General features: G+C 43.1%; 1 protein-coding gene across 1 annotated transcript in view; it reads left to right on the top strand.

Annotated features, from left to right (window-relative positions):
* The window catches only part of LOC133353671 (glutamate receptor ionotropic, NMDA 2C-like), a 280,052-nt gene that overhangs the window by 80,897 nt on the left and 173,496 nt on the right, over window positions 1-25,659 (top strand). The window contains exons 3-4 of the mRNA XM_061570100.1: window positions 7,149-7,400; window positions 9,407-9,747. Of these exons, the coding sequence (XP_061426084.1) occupies window positions 7,149-7,400; window positions 9,407-9,747 (593 nt within the window). The remainder of the gene's footprint in view (window positions 1-7,148; window positions 7,401-9,406; window positions 9,748-25,659) is intronic.

Consider the following 25,659-nt stretch of genomic DNA (forward strand, 5'->3'; position numbering starts at 1 on the left):
AACGAAGTGGCAATTTATAGCAGCAGCCAAATACTCTAAATGCATGTTTCTAAATATGGAAGTAAAAACCGGAGGACCCGGAGAAAAATCCACACAACCATGAGCGGAACATGCAAACTCCAAATATACAGGCATTGGTCGGAATTGAACCCACGACCTCCTGTATACCAAGCGAGGTAGTTAACATCTCGCCACCATGGCGCCTCTATACTGTACTTTCTTATTTGTACTGTCTTCCTCATTTTGTTTTGTCTATCTCATATGTTCAGTCTGCCATATTTATGTCCTATTGACATTGTTGTTTCCTGTTTTTGACTCATATGTTCTGTCCAAACTCCCATTTCCATTTGCATGGTCTCAGTCCTCCTCCCAATCCTGTGCGTACTCTCGGTCTTGTTTAGATCGAACGCCTCCGATTGTATTGTCTTGCGTAATTCTGTCCGTCTCATTTTGCTGTCCCTTTTTGACAACGGTTGCATTTCCACAGCTCATTTTATACGTCTCTGCCTCGTTTATACTGAAACGTACATTTTGATGATTTAGATTATTTTTTGCTGCTGTAAATTTCCACAGTATAAGCCACTTTGTTGAGATATCATTTGTGGTCCAAGTCGCTTCTAAAAAAGTAAAGTTATACCTCAGTGGGCTTTACTTGGTATAATAAAATAAATAGTATAGTTTTAGGTGAAATAGTATTGGGTCTTTCGGTAAAGTCACGTAGATAACAAAAAACTACGACGTTTCGATCGCAACGTAAGTGGTCGTCTTCAGGTAAAGGGGGGTTAGCTTCCAAGGGAAACTGTTCATAAGGGTTTGAAATGGGCGTAGCCCAAATGTCAGCAGCCAATGATACTGTAAGTGGTGGGCAGCCAACCCGACGGTGGTTGGTTTTCCACCAATCAAAGGGCTGCCAGGTGAAAATTAACATGTTAAAGAGAGATTATCATGTTAATGGCAGATCGCAGAGCCGCAACCAAGGGGTCGGCACGCAAAGTGACTGTGAAAGCGCAAGTTTGAAATGGGCGTAAAGCACAACTAACATCGGAAGGTGGTAGGATGGGAACGTAATAGCCAATTATGACTTAAATTGGTTGATGACGTCCTTGCAATGATTGCTCAGTTTGTACCCATCTTCTCGGTTGAAATAGTGTTTGTGTCTATATATATATGGATGGCTTCATGAACGAATCTTTGTTGTTAGCCAGTGGGCTTGAAAAGTACCTTCGTGTTTCAGATCTGCCTTATGTTCACGAACACGGTCCAAGACATGTCGCTTAGTTTCCCAAATATAACTACTGCCGCAGACATAGCTTAGTTTGTAGATGCCAGGGTATTGCATGTCAGGGATCACATCCTTCACAGATGGGATCAGATCACAAATTTTATGTACTGTGTTAAATCGAACCTGGATTTTGTGTTTGCTCTTGATTTTGGAAATCTTTTAAGTGACCCCTGCTATGTATGGCAAGGTGATGGTTTTGATTGGGTCCTCAGATGGTTCTTTCCCAATGGTTGGGGTGATAGCTTTACGGATTGTGTAGTCTGAATATACATTTATCTTGAGAGCTTGGTGTACGTGTTCCAGTTCACTGGCTAGGTGATGACAGTCGGAAATACATCGAGCTCTATGGTGTAGAGTTTTAATGAGGGAATTATTTTGGGATGGATGGTGGTGGGAGTCAGGTTTTAGGTAGGCATCCATGTGGGTGGCTTTCTTGTAGACAGTGTCCCATTGAGCCATCTGGTCTTTTTTCGATTAAAACATCCAAGAATGATAACTTGCTATCCTTTTCCACCGCCATGGTGAATTTGATGGCTGGGTGTATAGAATTGATGTGGTTGAGGAATTCGTTCAGAGCTGGTTGGCCATGTGGCCAGATGACGAACGTGCCATCTACGTACCTCTTCCACAAGGACGGACGTAGAGTGGATGCCTGGATGGCATCAGTCTCAAATTTTCCATGAAAACATTGGCGATAACTGGAGATAAGGGAGAACCCATAGGGGTACCTTAAACTTGTTTGTAGAATGTTCCATTCCAGGTGAAGTAAGTGTTGGTGAGGCAGTGTCTCACCAGGGCCGGTACATCAGCATTCAGTCCTTGTTGGACCAAATCTTCAATGATTGAAATGGTGTCAAGCACAGGTACTTTAGTAAACAAAGAGACCACATCAGAACTAACGAGCAAATCACCTCGAGATAGTGAGATGTCCTTAATTAACGATACCACGTGAGCTGAGTTGAGTACAGCTGAGGTGGTCTTACCAGTGAATAATGTAAGGTCTCAGACAGTTTGTAGGTGGGTGAGTCAATGGTGGAGACGATAGGACGAAGGGGTGTCCCTTTATGGATTTTTGATAAGCCATACAATCTGGGTGGTCTCGCAGCAGAGGGCTTTTAAGGAAAACTGCTTGAATTGGTTCAATCAAAGATGTCGAATCAGTGATTATATTTCGATTTAAAGCTTTTGTGAATGCAGGGATTCATCTTCTTTGTTCTTTCGGTAGTCACGTAGAATGGAAATAATAAAATAATAAAAAGTACAATAAAAATAATTATCACGACGTTTCGGCCACAATGCAAGCAGCCGTCCTCAGGTGAAGAACAGGTCTGTCAGAAGGACAATTACATACTGTATTGCTATAAACCACCCTAAACCTTATACATTGTAAAATTACACTATGTATTTTTCTACCCACCCTAATGTATATCACACTGCTGTATATTCACTATACAATTACGATACTATATATTACTTTGTACATTGTACCTGACACCATCGCAATCATTGAAGACTTGGTTCATCAAGGACTGAATACTGGGGTACCCCCCATGGTGAGACACTGCTTAACCAATACATACTTCACCTGGAATGGAACTTTCTACAAACAAACTGAGGGCACACCAATGGGCTCCTCCCTATCTCCGGTTGTAGCCAACGTTTTCATGGAGAAATTTGAGACTGACGCCATCCAGACTGCCACTCTACGCCCGACCTTATGGAAGAGGTACGTAGATGACACTTTTGTCATCTGGCCACATGGCCGGCCTGCTCTAGACCAATTTCTCGACCACATCAATTCCATTATAGATACAGTATTCCGATGTAATTTACACTGCGCACCAGTAGTGTCTATAGTCTGCCTTATTAGTACTACTTGTGTCGTTGTTCACTTTATACTCATTCATTTGTCCATTTAGAAACATGCGTTTCAACTATTTAGATTATTTTGCTGCTAAAACTGGCCCAATGATAAGCCACTTTGTTGAGCTATCATTTATGGCTAGGTCACTTTTGAACAATACGTTAATACGTCAGTGGGCTTTTCCTGGTAGGATGGGGATGGTTTAGATGTATTTGTATGTGTTTGAGTGATTTGTTTACCTTTCTTGTATTTTGCACTCCTATCATGTTTTTTTTTATTGTTTGTTGTTCTAACGTTCTTGCCCCGTGCCCCGACTGGGCATCTGTGAAAAAGAGCTTCATAGCTAATCGTATTCTTCCTCCAGTAGAAATAAATATTCTGATTCTGTACTGCCTCCCTTGTCCTGTCTGCCAAACAAACCTTTCCCTTACAACTGCCATTCTCTCAGCCCCCGTCATCTTTCCCAATATTCCTGTTTGGCATTTCCCTCTGCAACCCCTCATATCACTTGCTCATCGTTAAATTAAACCTGGGGTGTAGCTCCGATAATTTTTTAGTTGATTCTATTAGGCGTTATGTATTACATTTTATTTTTGGGACCTTTTTGCCAGTGTCCAAAATGATGAAAAATAAGAATAGGTTTTTATCCTCTCTGGCAATAAAACAGGTGTTAAGATGCTCAAATACCAAATATATACCTTTTTGCAAGGCATCAGGTCTGCATTAACCACACATGCTTGTGGCAAAACATGCAAACAAACATGCTCTGATAATGTTTGCATTGTCTTTGAAACTGATTGGCCTTCGTCGTGGCTCATGTCTCAGCAGTGTTGGACCAGAGAATGACAAAAGATGAACAGCACAAAGACAATGCAAGTATAAGGGCACTAATAGCTTGGGTTGATAAGTTATATATATGTATATTGTGCAGTGCTATGAACCTACCCGACTTGGTCCTCCTGCCCAAAAGATTAAATGTGATAAAAGTGGGGAAATGATAAATAGTTTAATTAAATATCCCGACGCTCTGAAAGTATTGGGAGTCATTCATCCTGGCCTGCACTTAAGTTAACCATGATTGTACATTATTTTCTCTGGTCCATCAAATGTTTCGGGCGATTGCTCTTGTTCAACATTCGTACAGTCCCGGTGTTTTTTGGAGTCAAGCCCTGCACTGTTTTTTTTACCTGTATTTCACTTCGTAAGGATTTTTTTTTACAATTAACAAAATTTTTTATGCACAATGAACACCGGAAAATTAAGACAGTACACGTTGAGAATTGTTTTGATTTTCGAATAGGCTATGAACTTGTGTGTATGTGTCTTTGAAAGAGTAGCATATGTGCTTAAGACCTATTACTGCAGTAAAAATCCAGATAGAATCGTCATGTATCGATGTTAAATTCAGGTAATGAAAATCCTTAAATAGCCACCGGTGTGGAGTTCTATTATTCTGAATTTGGTCGATATATCGGCACGTTTAATGACATATTTGAAAAAAGACAATCGTGTCAGGTCCTGGAGAGTTAATGACAATAATATTGGCATAAATCTACCCTATGCGTTAAGTTAAACTCCAGACAGGTTCAGAAAACCTGCATATTGCACAGCTAGAGATGTATATCTGTACATCTACACCTCTGTAGAATGAGGTTTTGTTCAGTATTGAAGAAAAACAAACTTTAAAACGTTTGGCTGTGAAGGATAGTACGTAAAAAGAATGTTCACTGAATGACTCGATGGTTATTTTAGTAATTAGCATTTGGTGTCATATTCCCAGAAATATAAACGCAGCCTACTCTGCCTGGAAGTCTTTCTACACTTGGAGTTTAATGGATTCTTCTTGCCCAGTCACCCTTTTATCACAACAGAAGTGCTGTACATTTGTGCTATTTGCAGACGTTCTCGATTCTCAAGATATCGACCTGTTTCTGAGAGAGTGTTGTATATTGCAGATTAAGTGTCACGCGGTACTTTGGCACAGCCATACGATATTTTTTTCCTCCTTAAAATCCATACAGAATAGGTTGGATATTCTCATGATTGAATACCGCATGTAGTGTGATATATATTGGTGGCGATTGCGTCAATAAGCATCCATTCTGATATCTCAAGATGTTAATTACTTTGCCTGGTATACAGAAGGTCGTGGGTTCGATCTCGACCCTAATGCCTTTATATTTGAAGTTTGCATGTTCTCTCTCCCTGTGGTCATGTGGATTTTTCTCCGGGTCCTCCGGTTTTTCCCTACACATATAGAAACATGTGTTTATAATATTTGGCTGCGATAAATTTCCACGTGATAAGCCACTTCATTGGGCTATCATTTGTGACCAGGTAACTTCTGAAAAATAGTTTAGTGGGCCTTACCTAGTAAAATAAAAAATAGATTTTTTTTAAGGAATGCAGCCCTTCGTGCTCGAACAGTGGCTACCTCTGAGATATGTTCAAGTGACCTCTGGTGCAACACAGCACGGAGAAACACTTTCCCACAAGCGCTGCCACTGAGAATAATGTTTATCTCGTGACTTGACAGTGAAACAAATATATTTAATTCTCAGAGCTAGGATTTCTGTCAAGTCATGTACAGAACAACATTTAGCGTATTGTTTGTGTGTTTGCAGTCATTGGTGACTGGACTAATAACCTAAAGTTGCTACACTTGACAACCCAATTAAATTGCAGGATATTTGAACCTAAGATTTGAATACCAGGATCTCGGCCGTACCAGCTCAGCACTCTGGCTTCTGAGCTACACACCTACCTCACACAGGCCTTAAATGCACACACTGAATCCCAAAAGTCCACAATTATGCCTCTTATTTGGCTCACTCGGTGTCGTTATTTTTTCTGTCATTTTGCCACTTGCTTGGAGGAATGACAGACAGGCTCATAAAACATTGGTCCACTTCCCACATTTGCAATGAATGTGTGTCTGGTTCAGCGCAAAAACGCACCCTGTCCGCAATTACCCGTGCAACATTTGTGCAGTGGCCCAAATGTCAGGACACATAGGGTTATTATATTTGTTTTAACAAATCACATGGGTTATTTTATTTATTTTAACAAATGTTCAAACTTTACCTCCATTTACAGGAATGCTTGATGAATTTCGGACTTTTTTTATCTCTGAACATCAATATGATTCTCCAATTTTGACATTTTTTCCAATTTCAAATGTCATTTGACAGACAACAAATATATTAATAATGGTTATAGATAAAATATTAACCTAAAGAACAAACAATTAATTTGTTTTAATGCCAGCATTAAAATAAATTAAATATCCGTAATCGAGGTTTTAGGGTTAGATTTCGTAAATATAAATGTGTCGTTAAACCTGGCATCACTCGACACAGCCAATTAGTAACATTTGCCACGTAAACAAAACATTCCTATTCGTTACGAGTTCAGATGCTAATTCGTTACTAGTTCAACGAATTGGACAAACCTTACTAATTGGCTGTGTTGGGTGGTGGCGGGTTTAACGACGCATTGGGATCCTAGGATGGAATACGCATTATATATTTCAATTATTATTAAATTCACGTGATCTAACCAAAATGAATAATTTTGGTTGCCAAAGCCTACATTTTAAATTAAATGTGTGGATGTATTTTGAACTTATTTTGCATCGTATGGAGCCAACCATGCTGATCGGAGGTGCGGGGAAAGGACAACAAACTGTGGGTCATTGTGAGTCCATATGTTCCTGTGTGACTCTATACGTCTCTGTGTGAGTCTGTATATGTTGGTATGTTGAACTTCTTTTGCACCGTAAGTAGCCAGCCATGCTGATCAGAGGTAAGGAGGAAGGTGGCAAAAAAACGAAACACCAACAATCAGCAGTCATAAAGAAAGGAGTAGAACCGAGTAGAGATAACCTCAAATTGTTCCGACTTTTTTGGGCCACCCTATGTGTGTATATATATCTCACGGAGGCCGCGCTCATTACAAAAGGGTCCCTAACAGGAGCCCCCCCACAACCGTGCTGTGCTGCAGGAAAAAGGGTCGCTGTTCATGCAGTTCGGAGCATCGTTGCATCAGCAGGCGCGTGTCATCATGAAGCTCATGGAGGAGTACGACTGGAATCAGTTCAGCATCGTCACGAGCCTCCGCCCGGGGCACGTGGACTTTGTGAGCAGCCTGCGCAGCATCATCGACAACAGCTTCGTGGGCTGGGACATCCAAGCGATCATCACGGTCGACATGAAGGGCGACGATGAGGCCAAGATTGAAACCTTGCTAAAGAAGGTACGTATGTATGTATGTGCGTACAATGAACTTCTTTCGCACTGTAGGTAGCAAACTGTGCTAATCGGAGGTGCGGGAGGTCAGGTGGGAATCTCCTTTTGTAGCTTCTCGTAATCCTTGGGCCAGAGTACAAATCGGTACCACCTAAGCTAGCACATCTGTAATGCGAGCAAGGATTGAGGGGGGCAGAGTCTGGGTCACGTGGGGAGAGGGCGGAGTTAGGGTCACGTGGGAGAGATGATTTAGGGGGAGAACCGGAAGGGGAAGTTGAGACGGAGTGAAACAGGAGGAGGCCACGCTGGGCAGTACGGAGAGAGTGGCGCGGTCGCCACGCGGTGGGAGACGTCGACACTGTCAGCCATCGGTGTCAGACGCAGAGAGCTAGCGGGCTGTGAGAGGCTAGCTGTATACGGGGCAGCAGTGAAGCTGGAAGCGGAGCAGCGGTGTGGCTGCAAGGTGAAGCAGGAGTGAGGCTGCATAATTGAGCAGCAAGGAGACTGCATATCGGAGCAGCAGAGTGGCTGTGGAGTGATCGTCTGGAGAGACGCGGGCCTGAGCGAGGACGCCGTGGTAACGAGATTCTACGAACCCAATAAAGGACAACGGAGATCGACATATGAGAAAGAGTCCTTTATTACACATCTTTCTAGAAGTACCCATTATATACGCGGATCATGAGCGTCAAATTACTCGATAACCTCGCACTCATTTCAAATGGTTATCACAATAATTCACTGGTATTGGCCACAAAGAGAAAGTGAAACCACTTAAAGTGAAGTCCCTTCAGATGGTCCCGACAAGTGAAATGATTGGTCTGGGCTCAAGCATTATCTATGCTTGAATATGAATGTATTTGTGCAACAGATTTGTGTTCAATTATGATTGGTTTTACATTTTTTGTTTAAAATGGTTTGAGAGAATTACAGATAATTTGAGAGGGATATATTATTATCACACTCTCTTTCATTTGTGAAATGCTCGTATGTAGTAACCAACTGCTGCACTAGGATTCCCTGGATTTGCATCGTTAAACGGAGCTTCAATGACCTCTCTAACTTTGGCTTAGGATGTCCGGGAAGGCTAATCCATAGCAGGGCACAGATTCATAAATGATATATTTCCGAATTCGGTTCCTCGGGTGAAAGAAATGTTAAATCAATTCAGCCGCGAACATAAAGTTCTGAAGACAACACAGTAAATTGCTTGAGTCGACATTAAAACGGATCACTGTGTTCTCCAAATGTAGGGGACTAGCAGATTTCATCCAACATATCGCCGACTCATTAGAAGGCATACGTGCTTGGATGACAGTTTAGACGGAAAACAAGCAGGTGTGCTGTAATGCCACATCCCATGCCTACACGACTGCCTTAATGAAACTTTGCTGGAGAGAGTGGGGGCCCCTTGTGTTGATGTGCGCTCTACCCACATTAGACTATGACTATGTTATATTTGACCAGGTAAGGGCCGCTGAACTTGTATAGCTCTTTTTCAGAAGCAACCTGGCTATCACAATTAATAGCTCAACGAAGTGGCTTTTGTGGAAATGTATAGCAGCCAAATACTCTTCGGCACATGTTTATTCGAAATGTTGGGGGGAAAAACTGCAGGACCTGGAGAAAAATCCACATGACAACGAGGAGAACATGCAAAATCCAAATATACGGCAGGCGCCAGGGTCTGGATTGAACCATCTCCCGAGAGATGGTTGATATTCCGATACGACCTTCCAGTTTGTATTTGCAGGAGTGCGAAGTTAAGCAGTTCGTGGTCAGTAGTTGGCGACTGCAGTCTGCACGCAGGAGAGAGAGGGGGAAGAGCGAGCCGTTGATTTTTCCACTTTTGCATTCAGCGTCCGTTCCTCCTCCCGTGTTTTTTTACGGAAAGTTTTTTAAAATTTGTTTGTTAGAAATGAGCCCAGCGTCATGTGAAGCGCTATCTATGGCTGCCGGCTGTAACTTATTTTCCCCACGCGTGCGTGTGCCGCCCCCCCCGACTCTCCCAAGGTCACTACCAAGGTGAATCTCCTGTACTGCTCTCGCCTGGAGGCCATGCACCTATTCGGCATCGCGGAGCGTGTGGGCCTCACCGCACCTGGCACCGTGTGGGTTGCTCCGGGCCTCAGCTACGGGGTCGAAGATGAAGTTCCCAAGAAGTTCCCCGTGGGCCTGCTGTCTGTCTCCTTCGACGTGTGGGATTACGACTTCTTGCTGCGCGTGAGGGACGGCGTCGCCATCATCGCGTCGGCTGTCTACAACTCGTTTCTGGAATATGGATACATACCCGAAGCCGCGACGAGCTGCGACAATCTGGACGAGGGGAGGAGGCGGCAGAACAACGTCACGAGGTGGGGGAGGAATGCGCACATGGTCACATTACAAGGGTGATGGGGTGATGCAGTGTTAACACTCGTGCATCACAGCGACAATCATGTAATAATTGACACTTCGAAAGCACCTTTCACTCGGATATCACAGGGCACTGTACAAAATTTAAAAGACAAAGATCGCCCTATAGCCTTTACCAGACTCGAGAGGCAAGTGGTGTTAGTGAGTGGCACCTATGAAGGCTAGCAGGGCACAGGAGAGGGTGGATGGCCAGCACAACGCCCGGCTGCCTTTGTCTCCCTCGTGGCGATGTTTACACACCGCACCAGGTACTCATTTAAGGTTGAGTCGACCTAGGGGAGGCCCAGGACCGGTTTATAAAATTGGGAATGGAACTTGGGTCACTGTGTTTGTAGGACAGCCCGATAACCTGCTACACTATCGCTTACAATATACACACAGACACACACGCAGGATCACAGGGGTCAGATCCTATCCCAAATTAAATTATTCAATACATATTAAAAAAAACCTTAAAAATTAAGTGGCGTCTTAGCGCATGATTTGAATAAAGTGAGGTGGGGAGTCAGTGGAAGTGAATCACACATCCTGGGGGCCATACGAGGAGACGGCCAGGTCACCCACTATCGTCGTCCTCGTATGCAGACTCGGAACACCGAAGTACTCTTGTTGGAACGCTTGGACGGGGGGAAGGTCCTGTATTGTACATGTGAGGGAGCAGCATCAATGAGAGTCCTGTTGTAGGTGAGGGGAATAATCTTGAACTCCAGTCAAAACCAGACCGACATCCAATGGAGAGGTGCCTGCGCAAGGGGTCAATATGTTGAGCAACTCGGGCGCCTTTTTGTGCAGAGTTTGTATATCCCCCCCCCTGTTCCCCACGGGCTTCCTCCGGGTTCTCCCATTTCTGCCCTCTGCTAAAAAACAACAACAACAACCATACAATTGTAAATGTTAGTGGCCAAATATTGCAATACTGAATAACGACCTGAGAATTAGTTGGTTGGGATTAATACACGGCAGCAACGTTGCCCCCCCTCCCAGGTGCGGTTTCTTCATTAGGGCGATTGGGCGACGCACCACCAATGTCATTGAACCACAGAGTCACGCTAGCCGTCACTGTCAGCCTCTGGATATAGTCCAATCAGCGTCATGTCACGTTCTGTGGAGTACCGCCTCTTTTTGGGCGATTTCACTCCGGCTGAGAATCGCCCCGAGTGGCCCCATAGACTTACATTGAAAGATGTTTTTTTTCGACCGGGGGCGCTCCAATGCATTCTCTATGGCTTCCGGGAGGGCATGCACTAACGTGCTTACGTCATCATACGTGCTTACGTCATCATACGTAAGCACGTTTCATCCAACAATATAATTTGTGGCCACCTAGTGGAATCTTTAATAAAATAAACTTGAGTGGTTTGTTTTAATAGTGAGTATAGAAACAAACAAGATGTATTGTAAGAGTCACTTTATTTTTCATTAATATTAAAGAAGTGAAGTTGCTTTTACATGCTTAATCTGTTAATTTATCCATTGCATTGGTGGACCTTATCCTTATCAATCATCCAGACATTTGCCCCCCCTGAGAGATTTTGCAGGAGCCGCCACTGCCCCCTCCCCTCCTGTGAAAACTTGGCAGGACTCTCCCTGAAAAAGAGCCTTGAGACTCAGCGAGGCTGATTTTTTGGGTAAAACAAATACAGTAAACTCGTTATGCGCCGGTTCTGTATTCACGAGTTTCCCTTATTCACGAGTTACTAAACGCATACCGATTCCCGATTCGCGACACCCGCCGGACTGGTATTCGTGAGTGTACGTAGTGGTAGCTCCTACAGACCGCCAACACCGGGAAGGTGTGCGCAGAATGTTACTACTGTACATGTTACTACTGTACATGTTACTACTGTACTGCACATGTTACTACATGTGAAACTGTCTGCTGCCAAGATTAGGCACTCCACCTCGGCTGCCCGCTTAATCCTCAGTTTCACAATAATCCTGCTCTAAATTCGCTCAAATGTTTTAACTTTGATTGACACGTGACAACAACAAAAACTCTTTGCAGAGAGCAAACACAGTGGGCCTACTTGTGCGTACAAAGAGAAATTGAGATTAATTCAGAGGGTAGCTCTGTGACGTCACCTTCTCAAAGCTCTGACACAAGGTGGTGCTCTGCTCGCCGTGATAGTTCCAGATGGTAACGTCGTCATTTCATGACCACACAACACTAATAACACAATTAAAATACAGTAGTTACAATTATTAAATAATTATTTCATAAAATGTTTTCTTATTTCATGAAAAATAAATTACATATATTTTAACAAGTTTTGTTTTGTAAAAAAAACGATCTTCATATTTGTTCAGAGTGAAACCCTGCCTGCAATCTGTGCTACAAAAGGAACAGACAAATGCAACGAAGCCAAGCTTCTTCCTCTCTGCTCACACGAGTAAATAGGCAGCGCTCATCTACATAGGTTGGGAGATAACAGGGAGAAGTTCCACATTCCTACGCAGAGGATCGGGAGGGCAATTTTTTATGGGGGTATGACCATTGTTAACTTCCCACAAAATGGCACTATTTTATCGACCCAAAAACAAGTGATAGATGAAGTGAACCCGATGGGAGATTTAAACTCGCAACCTCCGATTACAGGTCAAGGACGGTAACCATCCCTGCCACCCAGCGTATGGGGTGATGTGTTACAATCTTGAACTGAAATACAATTCCTTATCACTCGAACAGAAGAGGACGGGGTGGGGGGACAGCGGTGGTGGTTAGGACACTGTACTCTGAGCCCAGTAGCCTGAGTTCAGTTCCCAGCCATTTTATGAACTATTTTGGTTTTTACCATGTAAGGCCCACTGAGCTTATTAGCTCTTTATCAGAAGCGACCTGGCCACAAATGATTGCTCAACGAAGTGGCTTATCACGTTTACATTTATAGTCGCCAAATTCTTTAAACGCACTTTGATTCTAAATGTGGAGGGAAAAACCACAGGGCCCGGAGAAAAATCCACAACCTCCTGCATACCGGTTTAGGGAGATAATATCTTGCCACTTCGGCACCCTAACAACTGTGGAAAGTGATACGGTATATGAGCAGGTTTTTGCCTTACATTCCCCAAAACGTTACCCACCCTGCACGGACGAGCATGAAGTATAGTCACATGACCCCCGTAACTGACATGGCATAGGGTAGCCTTCATCTAGCAGTGGATTGACAAAGGGCTGGACATTTATTATCATAAACTATTTATGATTATCTTCTTGGTTCTTTCGGTAAAGTCACGTAGAATGGAAATAATAAAATAATAAAAATAAAACATAATAAAATAATTCTCACGACGTTTTGGCCAGAGTCTCCTCGACAGACCTGTTCTCCACCTGAGGACGGCTACTTGCGTTGTGGCCAAAACGTCGTGAGAATTATTTTATTATGTTTATTTTTATTATTTTATTATTTCCATTCTACGTGACTTTACCGAAAGAACCAAGAAGATGAATCCCTGCAGTCACGAAAGCTTTAAATCGAAAAATATTTATGATTATGTTGAACTGTATTAAAACCATATATTATGTACAGAACAAAGTAAGATATTTCTGATTTAGGTCAGACAACTAAAGTTTCTAACATTGATTTTTTTAAAATAAATGGTATTGATTTCACGTACAGTACATAAATCACCGTCTGAATGTGAATCGCAGGAGCATTCTATCCGTAAATGAGTTTTCAGGTTGGAATATAATTGTTTGCTCAGATACGATTTATTGCTTTTTGAGATATCAAATTAGAACCTCTTAAAATGTTTTAACTGTATTTGAGTTGCTCTTGTCATTTTGTAAAATCAGATGAACATGAAGAACGCTATTAATGGGGAGATCCTTTGAAATGCTGATTTGACATCTTGCCTGCGCTCAAGTAAAGGAATTTCATGGACTATATAAGTCCAGTATGGTAGTCCCTCGGTTAACGTTTTTAAACCGTTCCACGAAAACTACTATTAAATGAAATAAGTGTTAATCGAAGTCTACACGAGTGCTGTTTCCACTGGGAAAACAGAAAACAATGTTTAATAAAGCCCAGGCAAGGTCTAAACGCTCATTAATGGGCGTTGCTGATTGGCTGAGAGAATGGCTCAGCTCCTCTTACGAGCACTCTGATTGGCCGAAATTGGCGCCCGCGTGAATAGCGTAAACATGTTATCATTAGTCATCAATGTTAAGGTTAGTCATCAATGTTAACCTTAGTCAACAATTTTGATGTTAGTTGAAACCATGGGGGTCCTATGGGAGGCGAAATGTTAACCGCAAAAAACGTTAACCCGATGTCACTCTTAATCATGGGACTACTGTTATAAATCATGACTAGTACTTTCGATCTGAACAATCATGCAGCAGATGCCACCCTTGATGTGTCCTTCTGTGGAAGCCCAGTGCGCTATGACCCCACTCCAAGATATGTACTCTAGAGGTTATTGTGGACAGAAGCCTCACCTTCATGCCCCATATTTCCAGGACCTTCGATTAGCACGGCTGGTTATGTACGGTGCAACATATATATATAAAGCAGATCTGTACAAAATCAAGAATCGCCCTGCTACAGAAACTTGTAGGAACGACCTGTGGGTGCCTGAGCCGATGTGCCGCGACCTGCCGCCTTCTCACCGATCTACTCTGTGGCAGAGCCACTGCACTCCGGCCTGGTCCGGGAGCTCGCACACACACTGAACTGCTTGATGCACAGTTGAAAAACGCGATGCGCATCGTAACCGGAACACTTGAGACCAACACAGATCCCCTGGCTCCCTGTTCTGGCGAACATTGTACCATTTCATCTACAAAAACATGTCAACTGCAAGGCAGTTCACACGTTTTCTTTCCAACCACCTGGCTACCTCAACATTTGTTCCTCGTCGCTGATTCGAGTCCCCGATCACGCCTTTCTGGGATTGCGCTGCTGCTGTCACCATCCTAGTATCTCACCCAGATCTGGAGGAATTGCATCATCAGAACATTAACAGGCGGATTTTGCACGTCTCCTTCGTGAATGGGAAATTAACGACACAAGCCAAAGTGGTGTGACTGTGGCCATGTAACCGAAATTGGACTGTAGATATATTCTTGGTTCTTTCGGTAAAGTCACATAGAAAATAAAAATAAAATAAAAATACAAAAATTAAGTAAAATTTAAAATTAATGCAAAAAAATAACCATGACGTTTCGATCGCAACACAAGCAGTCTTCTTTTCTCTCCGCCTGATGAAAACCGATTGTGTTGCGATCGAAAAATCGTGGTGTTTTTTGCTTTTATTTTTTTATTTTTATTAAATTGAATTTTTATTTTCTATCTACGTGACTTTTCCGAAAGAACCAAGAATATTAATTCCTGCAGGTACGAAAGTTTGAAGTCAAATGTGGACTGTGGAGTAAACCACTGTGGCCTGCGCTCCTTCAATAGAGGAGGGGCATCAACACTACACGGACTCTCTTTCCTTAATCCATCCCTTCGGGTCCAGAAGACCTCAACATTGGCATTTAGCACAGCTTGACATACGCAACAATATAATATAATAATATATGGTACCTTCACGATATGGTGTTCAAAACATTTAAAGATACATATGTATTTTTCATTTTATAATGGAATGCTGTCTTTATGTTCGTATTACTATCCTCTGTGCTGATTGATATTTGAAGCAGTCCTGCACCCCCCTTCCCCCCATTTAATCAGTCCCTATCGACCAGTGTAGTGAAGTATGGTTAAACCACCCCTGTGACTCACACAGCATGGTGAGGCCTTCGTTCAATGGTGGATTGACAATGTTGTTTGAATTTGTTGTTGTTATTTTTGTGTTATTGTTATTATGATTTTGAGTATAATTGTTATTATTCATGTCGTCATTATTGTTATTATTAAAGTTATTATTTACGTTATTATTGGTATTATTAATGTTATTGTTATTATTTTGTTATTATTCAAGTGTGGGTAAAGTTATCCAGAAAAATCTTTGCCGAGTCTCAAAGTAGTCGAGCTCTGCAATTTTTGCCACTGTTAACCCAGATTAAGAATTCCTTTCATGTAAAAAAATAACCTTTAAACTACATTTCTTTAGCAGATAACGCAGTGGGGTGATATAATTTCCCCAATCCAGCGGCTCCATTTATTTCAATATTGAAGGATTCGCAAAAAAGTCTGATGGGCGTGTGTAAGAGCGTTGAGAGATTTCCAATTGCCCTTGAAGCGTTCATACAGAGTATACACCGCTCTGGCTCGAAGCTTCCGCTTGAAAGCACACACTTTTGTTGGTTTTATGTTCTTTCTTAAAAAGTCTATAGTAATTTTTAACCCTCCCCCTCCCCGCAAGAATACTACTTTCTCGAATCGTGTTATTGGCGTCACGTCGCGAGACACGGACGTTTACATTCGGAGGAGCTCTCACATCGAGCAGTGCACTTACCCCTTGCCAGAGGACAATCAGGGGAACGCGATGCCGCAGAACTACCCCAGAAGGTCGCCTCCACAGGCCTCGTCATCAGCAGTGAGAGGACTGGGCGTGCATCAGCGATTTTTAATAGTTGATTGTAATTTAATACTACGCTAACGTGATAATGCCTTGCATTCTGCTGGTCATACTGTAACGAATTATTTGTTTACGATACATGTGCATCACTGGGTCAAGTGGTGGCACAGCGGTGATCGTACTGCGCTGTGAATCTCATTGGCCAACATCAGTGGTGGGTGATCACTGAAACGGTCACCAACTCGCCACTCACTAGCGTGGGGTGAAGTTCGATCAAACGACCTCCCCACGACCTGACTCCATGGCGTTCGGAGGCCTTTTGTCCTGCAGTGGATTGATGAAGGGCTGTAACTTACCGTTACGTCTAGACCAACGGAGAGAATGAGACGGAACAAAAGGTGTACAGAACTAGGTGGTAAAAAAAACTATTTCGAAAAAAGTATACATTTTTGAATCCCATTGCGACCCTGGAATCATGACAGGGTGGTGTGCTGGGTAAATAGCTGTGTTCCTGCTAGAGGCATGCAGCCGTATATATGTTGAACTTCTTTCGCACAGTACGTAGCCAACAGTGCCCATCGGAGGTGCTTTTTTTTGCCTGCGTCACTGGTGGTGACTGTCAACTCGCGAGAACTTGGAAACCGTGTTTAATCATCGGTGGCTGTCCAGATATCCTGCTCAGGATGTCAGCGGTGCTGGGCTGTGCCGGGCAGTGTCGCCGGCTTAGCACTCTGACAGCATTCACCCGGCCACCTCTGGTTTGACGAAAGGTAGTCGTCAAGTCATCGTGTGTGCAATGTGACAGTGTTTATATGCGTAGATTTTTTTTCTTCTTCCAGTTGGATTGTTTACAATGTTATTTGGTCACCAAATGGGGGTGCCTGCAAACTTGACAGCCACTGGGCCCAATTCACACATTTCACGTAATCTCTTTGGCACTAATACGTTTTACACAGACAACACTTTTATTGGAAATTGTTTTAGCTGATAATGATAGGGGATATATTGCATATCATATATATAGTAGCTTTTTTGTTCTACATTCCATCACTTTTTGGCAAAAATTAAGGCGTTTTGTAGAGAAAAAATAAACCCATCTCCATTCCCCATTGTTTCCATTCATACATTGGGCAGTCAAAGTGCCAATTCCACCACTGCTAATTCCACAGCAGTGAAACGGCCTAGAGTGGACCTGGCGAGGATGTAGCCAACGATGATGAAACGCTCCCACTGATGAATGGTATCTCAGTGTCATTCAGGCTTCTGTTGACAAACAATATATGCAACCCTTCACTGCACGACCCACTTACGGGGGGATCTCTTACTCCCTCTTAACAACCACTGCTCTACTTATGTAGAAGGAGGAGGGTTGGATATTAGAGTTTCCAGGAATTAGGCATGTAACAATTGCTATTTTTATTTATATGGGACCCTTTTACCACTATCAAACTTATGAAACAATAATAATAATAGGTTTTGTCTTTGTGCTGTTCACCTTTTGGCGTTCTCTGGTCTGACACTCGTGATACAAGGCCATAAAGAAGGCTGTCTCTGGTGTAGACCAATCAGTTTTAAAGACAATGCATATATTATTATCAGAGCATGTTTGCTTGCATGTTTTGTCACAAGTACTTGTGGTTAATGCAGACTTGATGCCTTGCAAAAGGTATACATTTGGTGTTTGAACAGCTTAACACCTGTTTTATTGCCAGAAAGGGTATGTTTCCTTATTTTTATTCTCATGCTCGTTTACCCAGGAATGCCTAGCTGAGTCTCATGACTAATGTTCAGAGATTTTTTTTTATTTGTATCGATGATGCTGGATGTATTTACCAGCGAAACATGTGGATTTACTCTCCCATACACCGGTGGGCTGAAGAAGTAACTAATTGTCACTTTTTGTTTACTTGACAAACCTTACTAATTGGCTGTATTGGATGGTGGCGGGTTTAACGACACACATATTTACGCGATCTAACCAAAAAAAGACCCCTTTATTATGAATAATATTGGTCGCGAAAGCCTACGTGTTCAAGATAGCTGACACCTGCCCCTTGGCATCCAGTCATCTCATTGGACTCCTTCAGTGCCCAAGTAGGTCACAGTGCTAACTCCTGGGGTGGTGGTAATTGGAAGCCATTGGCCAGATCAGCTCAATGATAATGGCAGGAGTCGACTGTATTTCGTGTGTATCCCCTGGGCTCCTAATTACCAACGCACTTTTTGTTGACTGGCGCAGTAAAAAAAGAGGTGGGTGGGTGCAAGCCTGGTCCAGGCGAAAGCGTCTGCTGGATTGCGTGTCAGCTGGATGGTTGAATGTGAGCTCGTGTCATAGACGCCAGGACATACGATGGAGCTGATCTTTTTCTGAGCCATCATGGGGTAACCATCTGCATAATGCATCAGCCAATCCTTTGCACGTGTAGGCAGTGAGATATAGAAATGTAATGAATCATCTCTTTTTAATGCATCAATTAATGCACTTAACGATCATAACCCTGCAGACATTGCAAAAATTACAGCTTCTAAAGGCACCACAATGGCAACAAAGCATTAATTATTGAAATGAATCGTGACCCTGAATCATGCGAATTCATCGAGAAATTAAGGAGATGAATGTTTACATCCCCAGTGAGAAGCATGGAAATTACATGAACCACTTTGGAAGAGTATAGGGAGTTACTTTAGTGGTAAGAAATGAGCGTTTGCAGCAGAAGTAATGCCAAATGTCCATGTTTCTGTACGAGTCGGAGCTGGACCTTACCAAAGCAACTGTAGAATAAGCTTCCGGCCTTTGAATATAGGTACATGAGCAGGTTTCTGGGGATTTCTTCGCAGCATAGAGTAAGCAATGTGGATGTTTGTAATTTATTTAGCGAATGCTTTTGCACGTGACTTTTACACAGAGCACCAGATAAACAAGAAAAATAAATACATATGTAATCAATGTTACATGTGAGTGGACGTTAGCCCCGCGTAGCCACAGAGCCATGTGACAGCCTCCTCCTCCAGCATATACAGAGCAACAACCAGTCTTGCCTGGACGCCCTGACGGACTTGACAGCCAGAGACGATGGTGCGATGTCCCATAGATGTTCAGAAGCAGCACAAACACCCTAATCTGGTCACACCGGAAGCGGTTCAATTGAACTTACTGGTGCCTTGGGAGGTCGAAGCAAGGCATCTGATGAGGTCCTTGTTCAGCACATCCATTATTTAGAATAGACGATAAGAAACAAGCATGAAAGGGAGAGGCGGTTGCGATGGGATTGGCGTTCGTGCAGGATGGAGAAGAGCAGGCAAGCAAAACAAGCGGAGTGCAGTGATATCCAGAGGCCAGCACCCATTCACACGGGGGGGGGGGGCACTGTCAGAATAGATATTGGAGGTCAGATGCAAGGGCTGAAGGATCTATAAAAGGGAAGGAGGCGATGGTTACGTGTGACAAACATCGGCTGCATTCGCCATGGTGACCTTTTGACCTAGCTGTTAAATGTGGAATGTTACAAGAAGGATGCAGTACGAATGATATGAGATGCATGGATTTGTGTGTGCCTCATTCTTCCTGTTATCCATGCCTCGAAATCGATGTGCAGAAAATTATATTCGATTCTTATTATCATCAGCGTTCGCAGGAAGAGTCGCCTGGAAGTGACAGCAAAATTCAACATATTCCACATGGAGATTCACCGTTAACTGCGTGAACAGAAGGAGTAACGTACACAGATAAAACACGGAAAATAGAATTTGCTAATAGCACTCCCCATGTACACACATTAGGTTAACTGAGCGGAGTTTAACCCTACATATGTGCATTGCCTTCGTGTTGTAAATTTACGAGTGAGCCCACACAACATCGCTTGTTTAAAACCATCACAGAGAGAGTGAAGGAAGGTGATGACATCGTTGTACCTGCCTGGCCTTATGCAGGAGGTTCACCGAGAGAGCTGTAAATGGTCTTGGGAATGTGAGGGGACCCTCTGAATCGGCAGGATTCAAATGTTTAATGCATCATCATCATCAGCAACTATGATCAATCCACTGCTTGATGAAGGTGTCCTCAAGCCGCCACCATCTCTCATGGCCTTGTGATGTAGCAAAGACAAACATCCCCCATTTAGCCTTAACAGACTTTTAGGGCAAGTGCTGTTCATGAGTAGCACCTATGAAAGCCGGCACGGCAAACGAGGGGGTAGGTGGCCAGCACCACGCCTGACAGCTTTTTTCTCCCCAGTAGCGCAGTCAGCTAACTGCTGCACTGCCGTGATGTAGCAATCCACCTAGCACTGGCACACGAGTTGATTCCTTCACTCCATCTCTCCAGTAGATGCCTCTTGGCTTCATTCCGCTGGCCGCCACTCGGTCATCATTATCGACCAGCAGCCACCGTCGCTTCTGGCCATGACACGTTCTGCTCAAGGCCCCTGACTTTTTTTAAAAGACAGCAGTATGTAAATACCCTGCGTGTGTTCCGTAGTCCATTTCTCGCACGCGTCTTCATGTGATTCGAGTTTTTCGTTACATCTACTTGGCTAATTTCCATTATTTATGATGCATGCGTATGGTGCGACATAAATTCGACATAAAAAATGTCGTAGCGGGCAGTGAGCATTCACTAATCGTGTTTTGCTTGAGACACATTGCTTATGTGGTCAGATGTTAACTCCCACGCCTTGTATGCAGGAGGTCGTTAGTTCGATCCCGACCCTGACGCCTGTATATTTGCGTGTTCTCTCTCTCTCTCTGTGGTTGCGTTAATTTTTCTCCGGGTCCTCTGGTTTTTCCCTCCAAATTTTGAAACGTGTTTAGAGTATTTGACTGCTATAAATTTCCACGTGACAAGCCACTTCGTTGAGCTATCTTTTGTGGCCAGGTCGCTTCTGAAAAATAGCTGTATAGCTCAGTGCGCCTTAACTGGTACATTTTTTTATACTTTGTATGTTGCTTGTATGTTGCGTTGTAAAATCCAGCTATTCCAAATGCACTCTAACCTGCTCTCCCCCACCTTTTGATTACATAATTTAGACACTTTAATTGGCTCTCTGTGGTATATACTCTGCTGTGTTTTCCAGTTGTGTTCTCCATAGTTGTCTCACAATTGTGAAGCAAAATTGTTGTTACATGCCTTTTGTTGAGCTCATATTTATTCTGACTCCAACTTTGGAGGAGTTAATATACTCACGCCAGCAGTTAAAGTACAGATTGTCTGAAGTGTAGTGAGTTTCCCTATTCTGTAGTCGGCAGGTCCAGCAGTTGGCCAATTGCGAGTGATGAAGTCTGTTGTAATTAATGGTACTGTAAATGTAAATAGACAATTGGAAAGCATAGACCTTCCCAGTGGGTGCATCACGCATTCCCGCAGGTGAAATTCAGGCCACATATTATTATTAATGTCATTACTAAACAGTTGCTGACCATAGGCGTGGAATAGCTCAATACGCTAAGTGGCTAGTACCTCCGATTGCAGTGACCTGCAGTGTGGTGAGTGGGTGAGTGTTGTAATCTGCAGTGTAGTGAGTGAGTGGGTGAGTGTTGTTGTGACCTGCAGTGGTGAGTGGGTGAGTGTTGTTGTGACCTGCAGTGTGGTGAGTGAGTGGGTGAGTGTTGTTGTGACCTGCAGTGGTGAGTGGGTGAGTGTTGTTGTGATCTGCAGTGTAGTGAGTGAGTGGGTGAGTGTTGTTGTGACCTGCAGTGAGTGAGTGGGTGAGTGTTGTTGTGACCTGCAGTGTGGTGAGTGAGTGAGTGTTGTTGTGATTTGCAGTGTAGTGAGTGAGTGGGTGAGTGTTGTTGTGACCTGCAGTGTGGTGAGTGAGTGGGTGAGCGTTGTTGTGACCTGCAGTGTGGTGAGTGAGTGGGTGAGTGTTGTTGTGACCTGCAGTGGTGAGTGGGTGAGTGTTGTGATCTGCAATGTAGTGAGTGAGTGGGTGAGTGTTGTTGTGACCTGCAGTGGTGAGTGGGTGAGTGTTGTTGTGATCTGCAGTGTAGTGAGTGCATGGGTGGGTGTTGATGTGGTGAGTGGGTGAGTGTTGTTATGACCTGCAGTGAGTGAGTGCGTTAGTGTTGTTGTGATCTGCAGTGTGGTGAGTTCGTGGGTGAGTGTTGTTGTGACCTGCAGTGCAGTGGTTGTATACACTAATAATAAGACAAATTGACTGAGTCCTCAACATGGTTGAAGGAGTCAATGAGTGAAGTTTACCTGAACAGTGACCATTGCAGTGGCGGTAGAAGAGTGATATGGAGAAACAAATGACCACGTTATGTCAGAGGTGCACTGATTCGTCAGCGGAATAGAGCATTGCCCAGCATGCATTTTTTTCCAGGTCCTCCGGTTTCCTTCCACTTGCATAATAAACACACTTATAGTTAATTGGCTGAAAACGTCTTAAAATAAAAACGGAATACAGCACGACCCTCGTGACAAAACAATCCCATGACTCAGTCTTCCTGCTGGATAAGTAATTGCTAATTATTACGTACTCACTCGGCACATGAGCCATTAGTATTTTTTCTCTATGAGTGCAGCATATTGTACGCGCACACACAGCGAAATCGCGTTTGTAGGTACAACAGTTTGTACAACAGGGAAAAGACCCAGGTGTGAATGTATCCATTATTAATCGCAAAACCACATCTTTCGTAATGCATATTCATTACAACGTGTCTTATTTTTTTACAGTTGCTCTTTGACTTTTTAAAAAAGGTTAGATCTTGCTCTGATTTGTTTTTTTTACATTTCTCTCCAAGGATGCACAATTCACTGATACCACTGAGTAAACTAAACTTATTAATTTTTTTATTTAAAGCTTTCGTGACTGCAGGGATTTATATTCTTGGTTCTTTCGGTAAAGTCACGTAGAAGGGAATAATAAATAATGTTATATATTTTTATTATTTTATTATTTCCCTTTTACGTGACTTTGCCGAAAGAACCAAGAATATACACCTATTTAGTTTTACTTTACTAGGTAAGGCCCACTAAGATGTATAGCTTTTTTTCAGAAGCGACATGGCCACAAATGATAGCTCAACGATGTGGCTCATCATCATGAGGACATTTATAGCAGCCAAATGCTGTAAACGCATGTTTCTTATTGTGGAGGGAAACCCCGAAGGATCTGGAGAAAATCCATGTGACCACGGGAAAGAGAACACGCAAACTCCGAATATACAGGCATCAGGGTTGGGATTTAACCAACGTCCTCCTGTATACCAGCAGAGGTAGTTAACATCTCGCCACCGCAGCGTACCAAAACACAAACAAATGTGTTTTCGTGCCGCCAGACCACCAAGGAAGGCCTCTCTCACTCAGAACGCACAGGGGAGAACTTTCCAAAACTGTTCACTGCCATTATATTCGTAGCCCGAGGCAATGTTAGTTTTTCAAAAGCAGCTCTTTGTCGATTTAGAGTGCATCGACTTTATATTTTTTACACAACCATTGAAGAGGAAACTCAAATTTAATTCCTAAGCCAATCCTTTAATTGTGAGATACGCAGTACTTTCTACACTGCTTTGTTCACATTTTTAAATAAATCCCAAATTGGTTTTCTGCTCCAACGAGCATCAAGGTGGTCGGTGCCCATATCCTGTTCACAGCCCTGAGCCAAAGGTGGAAATTCCACGATTCTATGGTGGGGGCCAGGGCAATCACTGACGACTTCACCACAGAGCGATACATATTTGATCGACCCCGGGGGGATGATGGCCTGCGTCAACTCCCCCTACCAATGATTAGAAGTCACAACCTTTTCGAATACGAGCCACTCGCTCAACCACACCTGCACACATTCACACACGCACATCTGCACATACACACCCGCGCGGTCGCCAGGGACCCGCCTTGCATAGCGGTGTTGGCCACCTCACATTGGGTGATGACAGAGCAATAACAGGTGGGGTTATGGCAGTCATTGTAACAACCAAAGGTAATGTATTACAGGAAATATACAGCAGGCGTCAGGGTCGGATCTCTTCTCCGCAGGATCCCTCTTTTATACACATAAAGTCCTTGTCACAAATTAACCACAATACCTCACTGATTTCATCAAGGAGCATAAACCATTACCCAAACTCTGGTCATCCTCGGAGCAGCAGGTTTTGGTTAGGCATCGAACAAAGACGGTAACTGCATCGCGCGGTTTCGGATGCTCTTCTGCAGCAGTCGGGAACGCTCTTCCATCCGATATTAGGACGCCACTGAAACTATGCTTTTTAAATAATCTAGATTGACAACTAATTTCTTTAGAACTGCTTTTTTTGTTTAGTTTGTTGTCCTTTCCCCTGCGCACCTCTCAATCACTCGGTTGGCTACGTACGGTGCAAAAGAAGTCAGCATACATACGTACAAATCCGTGCCCTTTCTCCTCGACCCATTATTCCCTCCTCGCCCTCCATTTTTATTGTAGCGGGTTCTTCTTTACATGTCTGTCTATTTAATTTAACCTCGTGTCTTTTAAACTATTTAACCCCGTTCTTAAAGTCACACTTTTAATTAACTACTTTTTTATCGCCTGTAAAAAAACACTACGAGACACCCTGGCTTGAAGGGCGCTCTATGAAAAATAAATCGTAATTGTTATTATTAATTATTGCAGGAGGATCGGCACCAACGTCATTAAATAATGAGGCGAGCAAGAGTGGCGTGGAGTGCTTTTGTAAAATTTTATTTGATGATCAAAATGAACGTAACAATGTTTCCTCTATGAACAAAGCTGTCAATCGGTGCACTGACACAAACACGTGGAGCTTGCTGCAAGGCAGCATGGGTGGGGGATGAATGCTGAGAATTACAACCGCAGACAGAAAGGGGGACTCACTTTGATCAAAAACGAAATGAAAAAATTCGTAACATCGTATTTAATGTTATGGACATTAAGTGGGCTTTGGCAGGACACATCGGTAGAATTCTAATAAAACATAATAAATTCGCTATTAGATCTCTTTTACCAGTGGCAAAATATAGTAGTAGGTTTTTACCCTTTTAAACTGGTACAAAACTGACACCTTTATTCAAGGCATCATGTTTGCCAGATGACACCAGAAGGCGTACAACTCAAACACTGCAATATCAGAGTATTGAGAGCCTTCTGGTGTCATCTGGTCTAACACCAATGGGGACTAGGCTCTAAAGAAAGCCGTCTCGGGTGTGGACCAATCAACTTCAAGGACAGTGCATATTATTATCATTATCAGAGTTGCTTCTTTTTGATTGCTTTTTTGACTACTTGTGTTGTGGTTATGGCAAACATGATGCCTTGAATAAAGGTGTCAGTTTTGTACCAGTTTAAAAGGGTAACAACCTACTACTATAATCAATTCGGTTTTCCACAGCACAGTTCGCACAAGGCCTAAAAACGCTTTACATTAAGCTTGTTAAGATATTGGAC

Source organism: Lethenteron reissneri, chromosome 44 (genome assembly GCF_015708825.2).
Source record: "Lethenteron reissneri isolate LAM-NWPU_2019-01 chromosome 44, ASM1570882v1, whole genome shotgun sequence".
NCBI lineage: Eukaryota > Metazoa > Chordata > Hyperoartia > Petromyzontiformes > Petromyzontidae > Lethenteron > Lethenteron reissneri.